We start from the raw sequence: 18,006 nt of genomic DNA, 5'->3' as shown, positions 1-18,006 counted from the left end.
TCGGAAAACATAATTATAGTAAAAAAATCTGAAATCCCATGGTGTTTTTTTTAAAAAAAATAATCATAGCAATGCCCTAATTCAGCACACTGCTGCCCTATTTAAATTTGCATTCAAAGTGACCTGGGGGAAAAAAAGAGTTTTGATTTTTTTTGTAAAATGATAATTCTTTCTTTTTATCCCATTAATCATGAATTTGCATTAAAATATGCCTGGAGTATATTTTATGTTATTGTTATTTTTAGTTGTAAAATCACTGAGTTTCTCAATTACTCAATTGCATTAGCAATATGTGTCTCCTACGGATATAACAGGTAGAAAATAATCTACTTGCCTCCAGCCTGAAAAGTAAAACTAACACTAGTATAGACAATTTCTCAAAAGCTCTAATTGCAGCTAAGTGATTCAGTTTCCGTAAAGCAGCACTATTATATGTTGTCCTTGCCTTACTGCATGTTGTCATTTCAGTCCCAAGAAACATGTATGATATCAAGATGTGAGAAGGAGGCTATATATGTGTGAATACATACTGTACTTTCCCCCACATATACTCTATATATGCACATGATACCTCTCTCATCCAGCAGTTTTAAGACAAGGTTTCTCTACTGCTTTTAGCAGTGAGAAAATGATATGCAGCATGGATTGGCCAAATGCACTGTTTCATAACAAGATCAAGCTTTTGTAAATCCAAAGGTTGTAGTAAGGCATTTATCCTCACATATCCTCTTTCTCAGCCTAGTTAGACAAAAGGGTAGCAGCATGGTTGGCAAATGCAAAAAAGGTCTTTGAAAGTTTGCATACCACAAATTGCTCATCTCTGGTTAAAGCTTGCTTAGAAATACCTTTGTTTTTCTTTGCTGTCATTTGTAGCTTCTCACCAGCAGGAGTCTTATGGGATTAGTGTGATATTGCCTGTTTATATTTTTTACATTTTTATTGATCACATTTTCATGCTGTTAAACTATTTATAATCATCATCATCAGAGAGCAGGTTAAACATACCTAAATAAGGAAATGCAGAAAAGCTACATTTTCAGAACTTGAGAAAGAGTCAATAATAGCTTATAGTTATTTAAAGGCTTCTTTTGTTCTGGGGAAGGCTTGTTCTTTTTGCACTCCTTTTCATGGAAGTGGTAGGAGTGGTAAGTTTAGCGCCCAAAAACATTTACAGTGTGTGTGTGTGTGTGTCTGTGTGTCTGTGTGTCTGTGTACCATGTTTCCCCAAAAATAAGACCCTGAAATAAGCGCTTGGCCTTATTGCCATGCATTCAAAAGCCTGATTGGGTTTATTATTAGGGGATGTCATTTTACTACCGGTTCTGTGGGCGTGGCTTGGTGGGCGTGACGTGGCTTGGTGGGCGTGGCTTGGTAGGCATGGCAGGGGAAGGTTACTGCAAAATTCCCATTTCCTCCTGATTAGTTGGGACTTGGGAGGCAGAGAATAGATGAGGGTGGGGCCAGTCAGAATTTTTACTACCAGTTCTCCAAACTACTCAAAATTTCTGCTACTGGTTCTCCAGAACTGATCAGAACCTGCTGAAACCCACCTCTGATACATACACACACACATGCACAGTGAGTATATGTGTATATGTATATGTATATGTATATGTATATGTATATGTATATGTATATGTATATGTATATGTATATGTATATATATATATTAAGAATTGTCCTAAAGATGCGAGTTCCAGGTATAGTTATAGAAGAGGCGATAGACATCACAATCTCCGGAATTAAAATTTAAAATAATATATATATATATATGCCCTGGTTCTGTGAAATCTCATTCACAAGTTTCTGGGCCTTTTTTCTGCTGACAAACTGCAACTCTGTGTTGCTCTCTGGGAGACTCAGATAGCTATTTCTGCCTATTAAGGCGTCATCAGTGAGCCACACCCACTTCTCAGATATCCTCTCTGTAAAGGTACAATGTGTCTTTTTTCCTTTTTCGTAGGCTTTTATATGCATATTCTTCCTTTTTCCTACGAAAAAGGAAAAAAGACACATTGTACCTTTACAGAGAGGATATCTGAGAAGTGGGTGTGGCTCACTGATGACGCCTTAATAGGCAGAAATAGCTATCTGAGTCTCCCAGAGAGCAACACAGAGTTGCAGTTTGTCAGCAGAAAAAAGGCCCAGAAACTTGTGAATGAGATTTCACAGAACCAGGGCTGTAGAACAACTTAGTTTACATAGGTAAAACCTGGCTAGAAAGAATATGCATGCATGCATGCATGCATGCATGCATGCATGCATACATACATACATACATACATACATACATACATACATACATACATACATACATACATATATATATATATATATATATATATATATATATATATATACATACATACACATATACATACATACATACATACATATATATACACACACACACACACACAGCTGCACGAATTCAAGTGTATTATTTGCCATGAAGTAATCAAGAATTCTGTAGGCAGGCGCTATATATTGCAAAACTCACTATTATTCTCTCTCTCCCCCCACCCCCATTCTTTCCTTCATAGTACGAAGTCTCTGGTGAGGAGCACCTTTACTCTGATTTCCCTGAGATTGATTTGTCTCCGCTGGATACCAGTGACTTTGACTCAGCCAATTGCTTCAGCGAGTTCCAGTGGTGGTGTGAGCACTCTGAAACAGAATCCAGTCAGTACAGCACAGACGACTCTGAGCTCTTTCAGGTACCCTATTATCAAGAGATCCCGTTACAGAGGGGAGCCCGCTGTGTAGCACTGTTTCCCCCTTCCTTTAAGAAGTGTGTCACCTGGGATCCCAGGGTGCATTCAGCTCCTGAAAACCTGGGGTGTATGCAAAAATTGCTATCAAATTGTAATTTCAAATGTGACAGGAGTGGAGAGAGAATTATTAAATACAAGGGAAGTAATCATGTTAACTGTATTTACTTTAATCTTGATTGAGTTAAGCAGCCATTCCGAGTTGCTGATTACCCCTGCAGGAAAGCTGCTAAGAGTAAAAATACAAGTAGTCCTCACTTAACAATTGCAGTTTGGGACCAGCGACTGTGTTGCTAAGCAGTGCAGTTGTAAAGTAAAAGGTCACAAGACCATACCTGGCTTAAGTTAAAGTGGCATTGAAAAAATTGCTTATGACTGGTTCTCAGATTTTCAACCATTGCAGCATCCCTGTGGTCACATTATCAAAATTCAGACTCTTGGCAACTGACATCTATTTATGACAGTTGCAGCAACCAAGGTCATGTGATCACTATTTGCAACCTTCCCAAATGGCTTCCAATCAGGGGTGAAATGCTCCCGGTTCAGACCGGATCGCCCGATCTGGTAGCGATGGAGGCAGGTGGTTCGGAGAACTGGTAGCAAAAATCACTGCCCCCCCCCCATTGCCCAGCTGAGCCACGCAATCATCAGAGGCTTTTTTTAAATTATTTTTAAAAGCATTTTTTCTATAACTTCTTTGGCCGAAAAAATGCTTTTAAAAGTTTTTTAAAAAAAGCCTCTGATGATCGCGCGGCTCAGCTGGGATCATCAGAGGCTTTTAAATGCATTTTTTCTACAACCTCTTCAGCCAAAGAGGTTATAGAAAAAATGTTTTTAAAAGGAAAAAAAGCCTCTGCCAATCAGGCAAGTCAGCTGGGATCGTCAGAGGCTTTGAAAGCATTGTTTTTACAACCTCTTTAGCCGAAGAGGTTGTAGAAAAAATGATTTTAAAAGTTAAAAAAAAAAAGTTGGCCACGCCCACTCAGTCATATTACCCCCCCACACCAAGCCACACCCACAGAACCGGTAGTAACAAATTTTACATTTCACCACTGCTTCCAATAAGCAAAATCAATAAGGGGAAGCTGGATTTCCTTAACTTTGTGATTCACTAAACATCTGCAGTGCTTCACTTAACAATCATTGCAAAAAAAGGTAGTAAAATCAAGTATAACTCATTTAACAACCACCTGGTTTAACAGTGGAAATCCTAGTCCCAATTGTAGTCATAAGTCAAGGACTACTTGTATTTAAATCCATTTAAGTGCAGTGAGGCTGGGGTTTGATATTTAACTTCCTGAGGTGAAAGAAAGCATAAATTATAGTGTGTTGGTTCTGTCTGGTTTATTTATATGTTTTGAATTGCTGACCATATTTTCTTACTCAGATAGATGTGGGAGTTGGAGATAGGAGCTTCATTCACAGGAATAATTTCAGGAAGAAGGTTCAACATGTTTGTTCAACCTATTGTTTTAGATCTTTGGTGTCTGCAAGAGTCTATCTTATATTCATAATCTTTATCTATGAAGATACGGAGTAAAGCAGTGGTGAAATCCTCAGCGGGTTGCCACTGGTTCACTGCGCACATATGCACAGTGCATGCCAAATGCATGCTGCGCATGCATGCACTGCAGACGCATGCACAGTGTGCATCAAATTCATGCTGCGCATGTGTATGCAAGAACGCACCAAATGCACACTTTACATGGAAAAAGGAGCTGTTTGAAGGTAAGTAGAACAGCGAGGGGGGGGAATAGTTTTGCCGGATTTCCTGCTTTCTAGCGAATATAAATCACGCAGCACAGCTGATCATTGGAAATACCAGTTTGGACAAGCCAGTAGCTTTTTTTTACTACCAGTTCTCCCGAACTGGTGCGAACCAGTAGCATTTCACCCCTGGGATAAAGTCATCTGAAGTTGTGTAGTAAAATATTCCATAGGGTTTTTTTTCCCCTCCCCCATGTTATCTCATAGAGTGGAGATGCCTATTTCCATCAAGGGCATGGGAGATGTGTAGAAAACTGGAGGGGAATATAAAAAGTAATTCAAAAGGGTCTTGGTGTACATCTTTTTTCTGAACAGAGCTCCATGTCCTTTGTAAAGAAACTACACATTCTAAGATATAATTTTGGATCCAGTATTGCCACATGAATTTTGCATTTTGGTCTGTGCTCCTTTATTTCAAAACTTTATATCAACTTCCTTCTTTGTTAAAAACATCAGGTGATGCCTTTGGTTAGAGGAATAGAGGACAGATTTCCTTGATAGAGATTGGACTTCAGATCATGCCTCTGAGGGCAAATCTGACTTGCTCTAACCATGTCTACTTTTGAGTACCAAGTTAAAATATTTCTGTGTCTGGATATTTCAAACTTGATTGCAGCTGTCGTGTGTGACTTCAGCTGATTGGGTGGAATTTTCGTTTAATTCCTCTCGATGTTATGGTCTTGAAAGAGAATGTACAGTGTGTTATAATTTTATCACTGTATGTGTAATTACATGCTTATATATATCACTGTATAAACCCAGCTGTTTTTAGGAATTCTTGCAAAAAAAAAAATTCACTCAGCCAAATTTAAAGAAAAGAATTTCCCTTATCTATCTATATATAGCTCACTCCTAGCTTAGTTATGCATCTCTTTTAACAGGAGCACCTGGGATACTCTATTTAATGGCTTCATAAGCCTATTAATTCCTTATTGTGCAGGCTAGGTTTTTTTTTTCCTTCCTAGATCAGTATGAGGAAAATGAGGAAAAGTGGATGGGGATGGGGAGGGGATCCAGGCTATTAATATATTTTTTGCACATGATTAGTGCTCCATTAATTTACACTTGGTTTCTAAATGGAGCAAGTGTAGTAAATGAGGAGGTGGAAGAGTAGGAGAGGGCTACTGAGCCAATCCTCTTGTGATCTATTATTGAAGGGAAATTACCGGATGGTGCCTGGTGCATCCAGCTTTTTTTTCTTTCTTTTTTTAAACTGATGGATTATTCTTCTGTAGGTGGGAGCGCTAAAAGAGAAGGATGCAGAGAAGGCTGGTGCAAGGGGAGCATAAGTTGTATGACTCGAGAATGTTAATTTGCATCCTGCAGAAGGCTGCTTTATTTGATTCCCCAGCTTCAGCATCACCTTTACATCTCTGTGCACGTGGCTATTTATAGACGAGGCTCTCTGTGTGTTGCTTCCACAGTACTTTCTAAATATATGTTGTCCCATTATACAAATAATGAGTTAAGACGTGGTGCTGGGTGGATGGAGCCAGTGAAGATTAAAACCATATTACATACCTAGGTTTATGAGAGGTTTTTGCTTGTTTTTTGTTTGTTTTTTTTGCACAACCCATAGCTTCCCCTTCCTTTCTTGGTTTTCACAAAGTGGTGCAATATTTCACATTTGGATACATTGTATTCACACTACAATTAGTACTATTATAATCAGGGCATGTTGTAAGTGCAATAGGAGTCAAATGAAAAGTAATGCTTCTAACCACCATAACATTAGTTTAAATAGTAATATATGAAATGGAAATAATCCCTGAAATGAGCCCTTACATTAACTTCTTCACATAATCATCACTGTTTACTATCATTGCTGCCCCTGATAAGCAAGCTTGGTAAAGCCATCATGAAAGAACTCGACATGTTTTCTCTTCCACCACATCCTGATAGATCCTTCAACCTCTCTGAGTCACCACATGCCCACAAAAAGTGTTTCTTAAATTTTTGGAAAAGATAGACGTTGTATGACACCATGTTGGACTGTATGCCAGATGGTATAAAATGATAAGATGCAACTTCACAATTGCATCTTGGCTGGTGAAGTGTAAAGCCTAGTATTGTCATGTTGCAGCAAAAATTTTTGTGTGTGCTTCCAAATTCTGTTTCAAACCTTTGGATGTTGTAATGTAGCACTATGAGTTAATAGTGGTGGTAGGTTCAAGGAATTCCATGTGAATAGCCCCATTTGCCAGATCTTGACTTTTGAAGGTTTTTTTCATAGGTGAAATTTTCTGATAATATATATTGTATAGATTGATGATTCATTTCTGGGTCATAATAATGAGCCCCATGTTTTGTCAGATATCAAGCTGTGAAGAAATTCCTCACTTTCATTCTTGTAGCATGACAACTGCTGGCAAATTTCAACTCTTAAAGCTTTCTCAACCATCAGCCTGTGAGGAACCTCCCTTGCTCAAACTTTCTAATTTTGAAGAACATCAATAATTGGACCCCACACATTCCTTGTGAAATGTCAAGTTTGACAGCCTTTGAATGATCTGCCAATTGTCCTTAATTAGTTAATCAAACTTTCTCATCTGAAACTGGTTATTGGCACAAGTTGTCCACTTTGTGCATGATATGCACATCAGCTCTTTCTAGTTCACCATATTTACAGTATATTCTTTGACCCAATGATGCACTTTATGCATTTATTTGATTCAATTTTTGATGCCACACAGTTCCAATTGACTCTGGGCAGATCACAAAATTAAAACACACACACACAAAACAAGTTATTAAGAATTTAGTAAAGAATATACCTTCCATACAAGATAATTATAAGATGGCAATCCAGATAGCACATAATAAATATGAATTGGGGAAATCTATTCACCCTTTTCTGAAAGCCAGGGCAAATTATCAGTACTCATGTCAGGACAGTCATCAATATAAACAATCTGCACTTGTTGATGAATTTGAATTGGAGGGGCTCTTTCAGCAGACAAATATTCAATCATGATGAAAGTACACTGAGTATTTAATACAAGATTCCATTTCATGAATAAATAGCAAGATAACCTTTGCTCACAGCAACCTCCCACCGAGTGAAAACAGCAGATGCTAAAGAACACGTCACAACTTCTAACTTGTCATTATTGCCATCTATTGGTGACCTATAACATTGGAGGCATTACTTTTCATTTGCTCCTCCTACTTTCAGTTTTCCTGTGGCTAAACCCTGTACAGTTTAATGTGTTGTGACAACATCAAAATGTGTCATTTGACAAAATAAAGAGGTTGTATATTGTGAATATTTAGTACACAAGTTTATATGGTTTCCCAACTCACACACAGGTGACTCACAACATTAAAAACCTCACCCCCATCCCATGGCAGCAACAACACAATCAAACTAACTATTTATTTATGAAACAAATTTATATAGCTATTTACTCCCCCAAGGAAAAGTGTTGGAATTGAAAGGAAATCTCTCCATTACCGAACATAATCAAAGACCTGGGAGTAGGGAACATATTTTCTGCTACACTGAGTGACTTCAGTGGCCAAACCATGCCATGTCTATGATTGTTTGGCAGGCCATTGGGGAAGAAGTTTAGTGATGGAATGAAGCCTTGCCAATACTCTCCTGATGCAAAAACTTTGGAACACTGGGCATTTTCTGGTGAAAATTGATGGGTCTTTATGTTTCCCAAATAGGGTTATCAGTTGGTATAATTTTATGATCTGACTGGATTTGGGGCTGGCAAAGTTAAGTGTTCCAAGGAAACAGTATAAATCTGTAGTCAAACTCATTGCCAAATTGCTTTCCTTCAGCCAGGCTTCACTAGCTCCATGCAAGCGAATGTGTGATTTTATCCCCTTGCCAGCTCTCCTTGGTGCCATACTAGCCATGATAGAAGTGATGCCTATTTCTCCACGTTAAAGCTAAGCCAGAGAATAAAATAAAAGCAGAATTCCCTGATTCCCTTTTGCTACTTCACCATATTTTTTGCCTGCAGAGGGTTAATCAGACTGCACATTACTAGTACACTGACTACAGGTCAGTAATTTTTGCTCAGTAAAAACCTGGAAAGCCCATTGCTTTCTTTTCCAGGTACATCATCAATTTTTACAAATAGCAACGAGAATGTTACTGACACCCGTCAGCTCAAGTCTTTTTTGGAAGGAGAGGAGTGAGGAGGAGGTACTTCTGCTGTAGTAAGAGCCATTGCTGGATTCTACTCTAGCATCAAGAGAGTTTCGTTTTGTATTTTTTTTTATGGAGGTTCAAGAGAGAGTTTTAATCAGCCCTTTTCAGGGAATAGCAATTCTAAAATGCATTAAATAAAAACAGCATAGAAATGTGGTAATTGGAGCCCCTCTGGTTACTGCTGAGTGTAATTACAGTAGGAGGCCTGACCAGCTGCAATGAAGCTTATCCAAGCAACCTCTAACTGATCTGCTGCAGAAGCTTAACTATATGTGCAAACAAGGGATGCAGTTTTAATTTCCTGAAATGGCTGAAAGTTTTGGATGTGAATTAATGAACAATCCACAGTCCCACAACATAGATACAAATGGTGAGAACAACAGTCTTAAGTGCAACAAAGCTGGTCTGGATAAGAACAGAGAAAAAGAATCTTAAATTGGCATGTTAACACAATATTGCAAACACATGGGTGCTGCTCATGAAAATATGATTCACTCATTAATATTCGAAGTGCATGGCACAGTTTCAAGTACCCAGACCTTGCCAATTACCAGAACATGTCAAGCCATAGAGCTTGGGCAGAAGCTTTGTCTAACCCCACCAGAATCTTCCAGGTAGGTTTTCCTGCTTTATGCTGACAGGAAAGGGGGTTACTCACTCTTACCAACATACAATCTTAGCTTATCTTGCTTTGTTCAGTATCCCACTCAATCCCTTCTTGATTTGACTTAATAAGAGCCTAGCCTAGCAGGATATTGCAAAAGGACCTAGCAGGATGTGTGTAAAGCTAGTAATATTGCTATTTAGTTCCTACTGTAGGAAGTTAGCACCCACCCCTCTCCTAGAAGAATGAAATATTCTAGGAAATATTAAAAAGGCAGAATATTATACCTCCCTGGATGAGAAATGGAGAAACATGTTTTTTAGTCAGGAAGAAGACTCGCTCTTAATAGCCCCCACACTCTCAATAGCCCACAGCAGATGTCAGCACTTAAGAGATAAAGAGACAGCTAGGTCTATTCATAAGCAAATGCCCTCACCCAAGATCCAACAAAGATAGGATTACCCCTCTACCCATCTAGCAACAGAACTCAACACGTGGCACCTGAGGAGATTGCATCATCCAGCAAGGCTCAACCAAGCCTGGGACTCAAAAGACAACCTACAAAGTTACCCCTGCATGGCCCCATGGGCATCTGACAACCAATCAGAATACAAGTTAAAATTCAAAACCTAACAGAGGGTATAAATCTCCCTCTCTTTCTCTCTCTCTCTCTCTCCCTCCCTCCCTCCCTCCCTCCCTCCCTCCCTCCCTCTCTCTCTCTCTCTCTCTCTCAGAACCATGTGGTCCTGTCCACCATTAAACCAATCTTTTCAAGCAGTCTCCATGTTTCCAGTGTCTTTCTCCCCACTTGGAACTGAACCCAGATGGACATTTCTTCCAACACTACAATAAAAGTATCTATTTACACGCTGATTCCTGTAACAATTTTTACAGTGATAGGGGTATTTTCGCTTCCTAGGATAGAGCCTCCTAGAAGTAACTGAGAAGGGGCATATTAAATTAAATAGTGTGGGGGAAGTGCTTATGTTTGGACAAGTTGTGTCGCACACTGTAAAAGAGTTATTTAATGTATATACTGCTTTTTATTATATACCAGTAGCATAAAGAAAGTGGCAGGGAAAAAAAACATCATTTGATTGCTTGCATAAACATTTTGTCCTAGTTCAAAAGGTGAGATATATTAGTGGATACATATAAACATGTCTGTAGTTCTTTTCTGTTCCTTCTTTTAATATAAATATCACCTTAGATTTCAGGACCTGCCAGACTAGTTGTACTATAATTGCTCATTCATTAAGAACTTTAAAAGAGACATAGTGCCTTCATTTTGCAGCTTTATGCTGTTGTTCTAAAAACCTGAGAATGACTGACAAATCATCATTGCAGGATGTGTATTTTCCACCCAGGAAAATATAAGCAGAGCAAGCCTTTGTGTTTCATACAGAATGAATGCATAGACTACCATGAAAAATATCCTGTTGATGTCCTGTCTAAAGAGGTATTTTGCCAATATTAGAAGGAAAATATCTGCTCAAAAAATACTGCATTCTTGGTGCTTTTCTTCTTGGTGCTGTCATGTGCAACATGACTTGGGAGGGGGGAGTGTTGGGTGTTTAATGACTTCACTATTATGGCTATTATGGAGTAATAATGGCTGCAGATAACCCAAAGATATGCCTAGAGTCACTGAAGACTTTTTACTTTTTAAATACAAATTACATCTTTAAATATTTGAAAATCAGTTCATATGTTTGGGCTTGAGAAAGACCCACAAGTGATTATACAATATCTACAGTGTAATTGTAAAAAGTATGCTACATATGCAGTGCATAGTTTGTTGAAAACAATCCTGTATCAGCGTATAATAAATAAATGTACTTATCAGCAAGAAAGTTATAAAGTAAATGGATCTACCTTGCATATAAATTTTGAATTAATAACATCAGTGGGCAAGACTGTGCCATGTATTTGAATTAGCTTTAACTGGATTAGGCTAGGGTATCTAATGTTTTAGACAGCTAAACTTTTCCCGTGTGTGTGGATGTGTGTGTGTCAGTGCGTGTGATATCAGTGCTTCCAGCATTCAGGTTTCAACACTTAATGTGTTATGTCTCTAGAGCATTCTTTCCATTACTAGCCTGGTAGGCTGAGGGTCAACTACATATAACTTGAACATGTGATTATCAGCTATGTCCAAATCAGGACCAGAACAAAGGTTAGTGTAGAATTGTTCATTCTTTCCTCTTCTGCAGTTCCATCTGAGAAGGCAGGAAAAAGGGCTCTGCAATTTACATTGTCCAAAATTATTAATTAGTTTGTTTGATTTGATAATGAATGAGATAACAGCAGAGAATCTGAATAGGGTATAGAAGTTGGCTAGAGCAACTGCATTTCTCGTGGTGGGATCCCTGATCTGGATCTGATTTGAGTATTTGCTTATATTTGGTATAATATTGTTATTTGTTGTGTTTTTAAACTTGCTATCTAAGCATGACTCACACATAGTGAATTTAATCACAGTTGACTCTGTCAACCCATTTTCATGTTTGTACAACACACTGAATTTTAAACATCAAACAGTCTGGAGTTTTTACCCCAGGCTAAGCTAAAATGTAATTGGCTACTTTATATCTCAGGGCGTCATGTGAGCACAGTTAAAGCTTTAAAGGTAGTATAAGAATAGGAATAGGAATTACATGCATGGATAGGGTGTATTGTACTTGAATTAGATGTTTTCTTTAAATATCCTTAAATAACAAAGCACCTTGATGGCTGTACCTCATTGCAGCATAGAGTCATGCAAGTATGTTAAGACATTGGTTCTCCACCTTTTCTTCACCATGGACTCCCTTTAAATACCTTTTAAATACCAGACCGTGGCCACGGATGCCCAATACTTCAAATCATAACATTTCTTTCAAACCTTCGCTGATCCGCCCTGGGGCCCGCAGACCATAGATTGAGAACCATTTCATTAAGCAATGAAATGCTAGCTAGGTATTGCAACATGACAAGGGAATCATGTCATAAGGCGTATAGGGTTAGATACAGTATTGCTTACTAACTTCCAGTTCAATAACACCCCACAATATAATTATAAAGCTCCAGAATTTTTAATTGCTTTGGGTAAATTCACTTTTTGTAAGATCTACAAGTTCCTAATCAGATATATCTTATACAGCTATTATATTTGGATAGCCACTATGCAGCAACAAAGATGCGGAGAAATTTCTAATTCTTTGTTATCTTCCATGGATTGTTCAGATATTCACAGCCCAGATATGGCAACCCTAGTATCCTGAGCTCATCTTGACGGAAATGCAGGTTTCCCAGTTATTTTCTTGACCTGCATGGATTCTAAGTAACTTCTGTCGGAGATAGGTGGAAGCTGCTGCATACTGCTGCATCCATGTGTCTCATTACTTCAGTTGAATTTGAACTTGCCTAATTTTCCCATTGAAGGTTGGAATTAAAAGTGCTTGACTTTGACTGGATTGTGTGCATTGGTTTAAAAAGAGTACTTTAGTAGCTTCCAATTTTATTGCTATATGATAGATTTTCCCAGAAGTGAAAAATATTACATTTCAGTACTATCTAGTTACAAAGGCTAGAAGACTGGAAGATTTATTTATTTATTTATTTATCAAATTTCTCCAAGATCTCCAAGATCCCTTCCAGATTCTATTCTATTCTATTCTATTCTATTCTATTCTATTCTATTCTATTCTATTCTATTCTATTCTATTCTATTCTATTCTATTCTATTATCTATTCTATTCTATTCTATTATCTATTCTATTCTATTCTATTCCATTCCATTCCATTCCATTCCATTCCATTCCATTCCATTCCTACTCTACTCTACTCTACTCTACTCTACTCTACTCTACTCTACTCTACTCTACTCTACTCTACTCTACTCTACTCTACTGCAATTTGTAGTTTCTTTAATATAAATGAGAAGAAAGAGTAGCAGAATGAGATGCCATCAATTAATTGAGGGGTAATGTTTTATTTGATATCAAAGAGATATTAATCTAATTCTAAGAATTTTTAATTAGAAAAACGTCCATTGTATTCAATGAGAATTAATGCTCATTAAATTGCTTAGGACATCATATGTTTTTTAATATTTTCAAAAAGGATATTTAATATTTAAATCTCAGCGGCTTTTGATACCATCAACCATGGTATCATGCTGCACCGGCTAGAGGAGTTAGGGGTGGGGGGCACCATCCTACAGTGGTTCTCCTCCTTTCTCTCTGACCGGTCGCAGTCCGTGTTGACGGGGACAGAGGTCGACCCCGAGGCCCCTTGTATGTGGGATGCCACAAGGGTCGGTCCTCTCACCCCTTCTGTTCAACATTTATGTGAAGCCGCTGGGTGAGATCATCCGTGGTTTCGGGGTGAAGTACCATCAGTACGCTGACGACACTCAGCTGTACATCTCCACCCCAGACCACCCCAATGATGCCCTTGAAGTGATGTCCCAGTGCCTGGAGGCTGTGTGGATCTAGATGGGGAGAAATAGACTCAGGCTCAACCCATTCAAGACCGAGTGGCTGTGGTTTCTGACATCCCGATATAGTCAGTTGGTGCTATCACTGACTATTGGCGGTGAGTCATTGGCCCCCACGGAGAGGGCTCGCAACTTGGGCGTCCTCCTGGACTCACGGCTGTCTTTGGAAGAGCACTTGACGGCCGTGGCCAGGGGGGCTTTTTATCAGGTCTGCCTGATTCGCCAGTTGCGTCCCTTTCTGGATCGGGACTCGTTAAATACAGTCACTCATGCTCTCGTTACTTCCTGCCTGGACTACTGCAATGCTCTCTACATGGGGCTCCCCTTGAGGAGTACCCGGAGGCTCCAGCTGGTCCAGAATGCGGCTTATGGTTATGGGAGCGGCATGGCGCTCCCATGTGACCCCCCTCCTGCACTGGGGAGCACAGCTGCACTGGCTCCCGGTGGTCTTCCGGGTGCACTTCAAGGTTTTGGTTACCACCTTTAGAGCGCTCCATGGCATCGGACCGGGGTACTTACGAGACCGCCTTCTGCTACCAATAGCCTCTCACCGACCAGTACGCTCCCATAGAGAGGGGCTTCTCAGGGTGCCGTCGGCCAAACAGTGTCGACTGGCGGCCCCCAGGGGGAGAGTCTTCTCTGTGGGAGCACCTACCATCTGGAACGAGCTCCCCCCGGAGATACGGAGGATCCCGGATCTGCGCACGTTTCGTCGTGCTCTCAAAACATTTTTATTTCAGCAGACTGGCCTGGCCTAACTCTCCCTTTTAAATTTTTAAATCGTTTAATTTGTTTATAAATTGGGTGTTTTAAATTTGTTTTGGCCAAAAAATTTAATAATTTTAATGGATTTTTAATGTTTGTATTATCTGTATTTTATCTTGGCTGTTCACCACCCTGAGTCCTTCGGGAGTAGGACAGTATAGAAATTTGATAATTAATAAATAAATAATAAATAAATAAATAAATAAATAAATTAATTAATTAATGAATGAATTAATTAATTAATTAATTAATTAATTAATTAATTAATTTATAGATAGACCAGAAATTTTTATTCCTAATGTTCTCTCATTAATGCATGAATTTGGGATCTTATCTGGGATTTAATAAACTGGAATAGATCAGACTTGTTTCCTATATGTCATATATTTTATTTTCTGAGTCCTTTGTTTACCTCAGCATAGGAATCTGGAATAAGAAACTTCAACACAGCTCCTCTTTGAATTCAAACTGAGTTCAAACTTTGACTCTGTCAAATCCTGACAATACTAGGAACCCTGTTTCCTCAGGTGTTATTACATTAAATCTATGATTTGGCTTATCCTATTATTGTTATACTTTGGGCTAGTGTCAGTAGAATTGTAAATACAGTGTCTGATCAATCACTGTATATCAAAGATGTATATATTTTTCTTGACTCTATCCCCAGTATTTTGTATCTATTAAAATATCAAGAATTGTGATTGGGGCAAGGAAGGGTTTGGCTAAAAGAATGACTATACAACACTGTGAATAGAAATCTCCTGAATTACAGTAATGGTTGTTGATATGCGATGTTTGTCAGCATTTGAATCATTTTATTTGTTCGTTCATTTGTTTGTTTGTTTATTGGACAAAGGGCCAAAGAAAACTTTAGAGCCGTATGATCAAACTTTCTGTTAATGTATGTTTAATGTTAGGCATGTATTGAATATAAATATGCCATGGTATTACCAGTTTCTCTGTCTGCTTTTATAATAATATAAAGTCATCTGGCTACTCTGCTGTGTAAATAACTAGAATATAATTACAAGTGAGTTTGTATCTTGTCAGAAACTCTGTGTTTGGGAAGCATCTCTTCTTAATTTCTCTTTTTCTCTCATGTCCTTCTGACTCCTCCCAGCAGATTATCGACAGTGAGAATGAAGCTTTGCTGGCAGCTCTCACTGAGACACTGGATGACATTCAGGAAGAAGACATGGGTCTGGCTGCCTTCAAAAATATGGACGAGGGGGACATGCCCAACAGCGGCTACACCTCACCCATCCCCTCTCCCAATCCTGCTGCACCAGTCACGAGGGGGCCTCCTGTGGCCCAAGAGGTTGATGAGCTGTCTCTAGTAAGAACCACTTCCTACTGTTTAAGGTGGATTTGGATGCGCCTCTGATAATCCGGCTGCATGGGTATGATAGGAAGCAAAGGTCTGAATTTTTTCATTATAGGCTTACAGTTATAACAGTACAAAAGCATTATATCTATTATTGTATACGTATACATGTGCCACATTGTTGCTCTCATTTGATCTGCTCCATAGTAATTTTCATCGGGAAGAATATGATTATGATAGAAAAAGGAAGGGCATAGAACAGGCTAGCACATGAAAGCGCATAAGCACATCACCGTACATCTGGTCTTCCATTTAATGACTGGTTGCTTAACCATTTGAAATTACCACTGGTGCAGAACGAGTGCTTTTACACCCCACAAAGCACTTCTGGCCTTCATAAATGTGCCACACACCCCATTCTTCATATCACATGACCCCCATTTTGGCTGCTTGACAACTGGCTTGCCCTTACAACCGTTTGCACTGTACCCCTGATCACGAGACTGCAATTTGCAATGTTTTCTGCTGGTTTTCTGGCATTTTTTTTGCTGGTTTCTGGCAAGCCCTTTCAGAAAAATGGGGTTGCACTTACAGCCATGGCATTCGCTTAATGACTGTTGTTTTACTTAATGACCGCAATGATCTGCTTAATGACCACCACAGAAAATGTTGTAAAATTGTGTCTTGTCACATGAATACCTTAACTTACAACTGGAAATCCGGTCCCAATTGTGATTGTAAGTCAAGGGCCACCTATATTCATTTCAAATACTATCTATATTAGGGATGCTCACTGTTCAACGTTTTGTCTCATCTCTTACATTTTTCCTTACGTTACACTTTCATGTCTGTTAAAAAGATGTACATGATTTTGTAAATTGTGACATTTTCTTTGCGTGAGTAGTCATGATATAGGGCAAGCTGCTATGCAGCATTTTCTCTAAAGCCACCAGTTCTAGTACAGTAATTTAATAAATTGTTCTGAGATTTCATAGTCTCGGCTGATAATTGCTTCTGGCCAATCTTAGCTGGTCTTGGAAACCAAGTGAGATAAAAATTGAACTAATTAGTACTTGGATGAGAGACCATCAGATATCACTGGGAAATACAAGATATTATACTGCTGTTGCATGGTTATGTCCATGTAGTCATCTGAAATTGAGTTTAACTCTTTAGCTCACATAGTGCCTATATAATTTCCAAGGGTCTTGAAACTTGCTTCTTATAAAGGAACTTGTTTTTCCAAGGAAAACTGACATTTGTGGGAAATTTTGAGTTCTTAATTAAGGCACGCACCCTAGTCCTCCTTTGAGGTATCAGAATAATCTGCAGTTGGTTTCTATTTCTCAGTACATGGTATTATTTAGCCAACCAGCAGGTGAGAGCAAAGAAAAGAATATTATGGATGACAGCCTCGCTGATAATAGAAAATACTTCTGCTTGTAATCCAGGTTTCACTTAACAAGGAAAGATCATTATGGAACTCCGAAACTTCAATGCTCCATAATGTCCTTTCCCAAAATATGCTTTCATAGGAGAGGAGCATTCTTTATTTCAAGCAGAACCTTGCACAGGATACCAGGAACATAGCTTTGTAGATTCTAGCCTCTCATCCATCCATCCCACTTCCCTGTTATCTACCATTAATGAATTTCATGATTTCTAAAAGTGTTATAGTGGCATCTAGTGGTAAGAAGTACACATTTCCATGTCACAAAACTGCCTGTGTATGTCTCTACATATCATACACACCCACACCCACACATATAATATATATATTGCACAAATCTTTATATATATGATGTATACGTTGCAGAATTGAGGAAATAACTTTTTAATGTTTTGTCATTGTAGAAAGTTTACAACTAGAGGATCAAATTAGTATTGCACTATATTGTATTAAAGTTTAAAATTTTGGTTATGGGAACCAATTGAATATTTGTCATTTGCTTAATTGTTAAGGAGAGTTTTTAGTTTCTGGGCAATCCTTAATTTGCTACTATATTCCCACCAGAGTCAATAGTTGGTTAAGGTTCCCATTTTGCCTTCAGTGAGAGAATGGGCAATGTGAATTTCTTTTCTTTTTTTTAAACAGAGATATTCTGGACATGTAATCAGTTATTTAAAAAT

The 18,006-nt window shown here is 38.6% G+C and overlaps 1 protein-coding gene across 4 annotated transcripts in view; it reads left to right on the top strand.

The window, feature by feature from the left end:
• Positions 1–18,006, top strand: part of PPARGC1B (PPARG coactivator 1 beta) — a 134,417-nt gene that overhangs the window by 96,645 nt on the left and 19,766 nt on the right. For 2 of the 4 annotated variants that reach the window (XM_034405803.3, XM_034405789.3), the window contains exons 2-3: positions 2,544–2,717; positions 15,676–15,888. In XM_034405803.3, coding sequence (XP_034261694.2) covers positions 2,544–2,717; positions 15,676–15,888 — 387 coding nt within the window. Of the gene's footprint in view, positions 1–2,543; positions 2,718–15,672; positions 15,889–18,006 lie in introns of all 4 variants that reach the window. The other 2 variants (XM_034405797.3, XM_034405783.3) reach the window with 1 other exon arrangement.

Source organism: Pantherophis guttatus, chromosome 2 (genome assembly GCF_059756535.1).
Source record: "Pantherophis guttatus breed Tessera chromosome 2, ASM5975653v1, whole genome shotgun sequence".
Classification (NCBI taxonomy): domain Eukaryota; kingdom Metazoa; phylum Chordata; class Lepidosauria; order Squamata; family Colubridae; genus Pantherophis; species Pantherophis guttatus.
The sequence above is the reverse complement of the archived record's forward strand: the minus strand, read 5'-3'. Positions and strand labels throughout refer to the sequence as shown.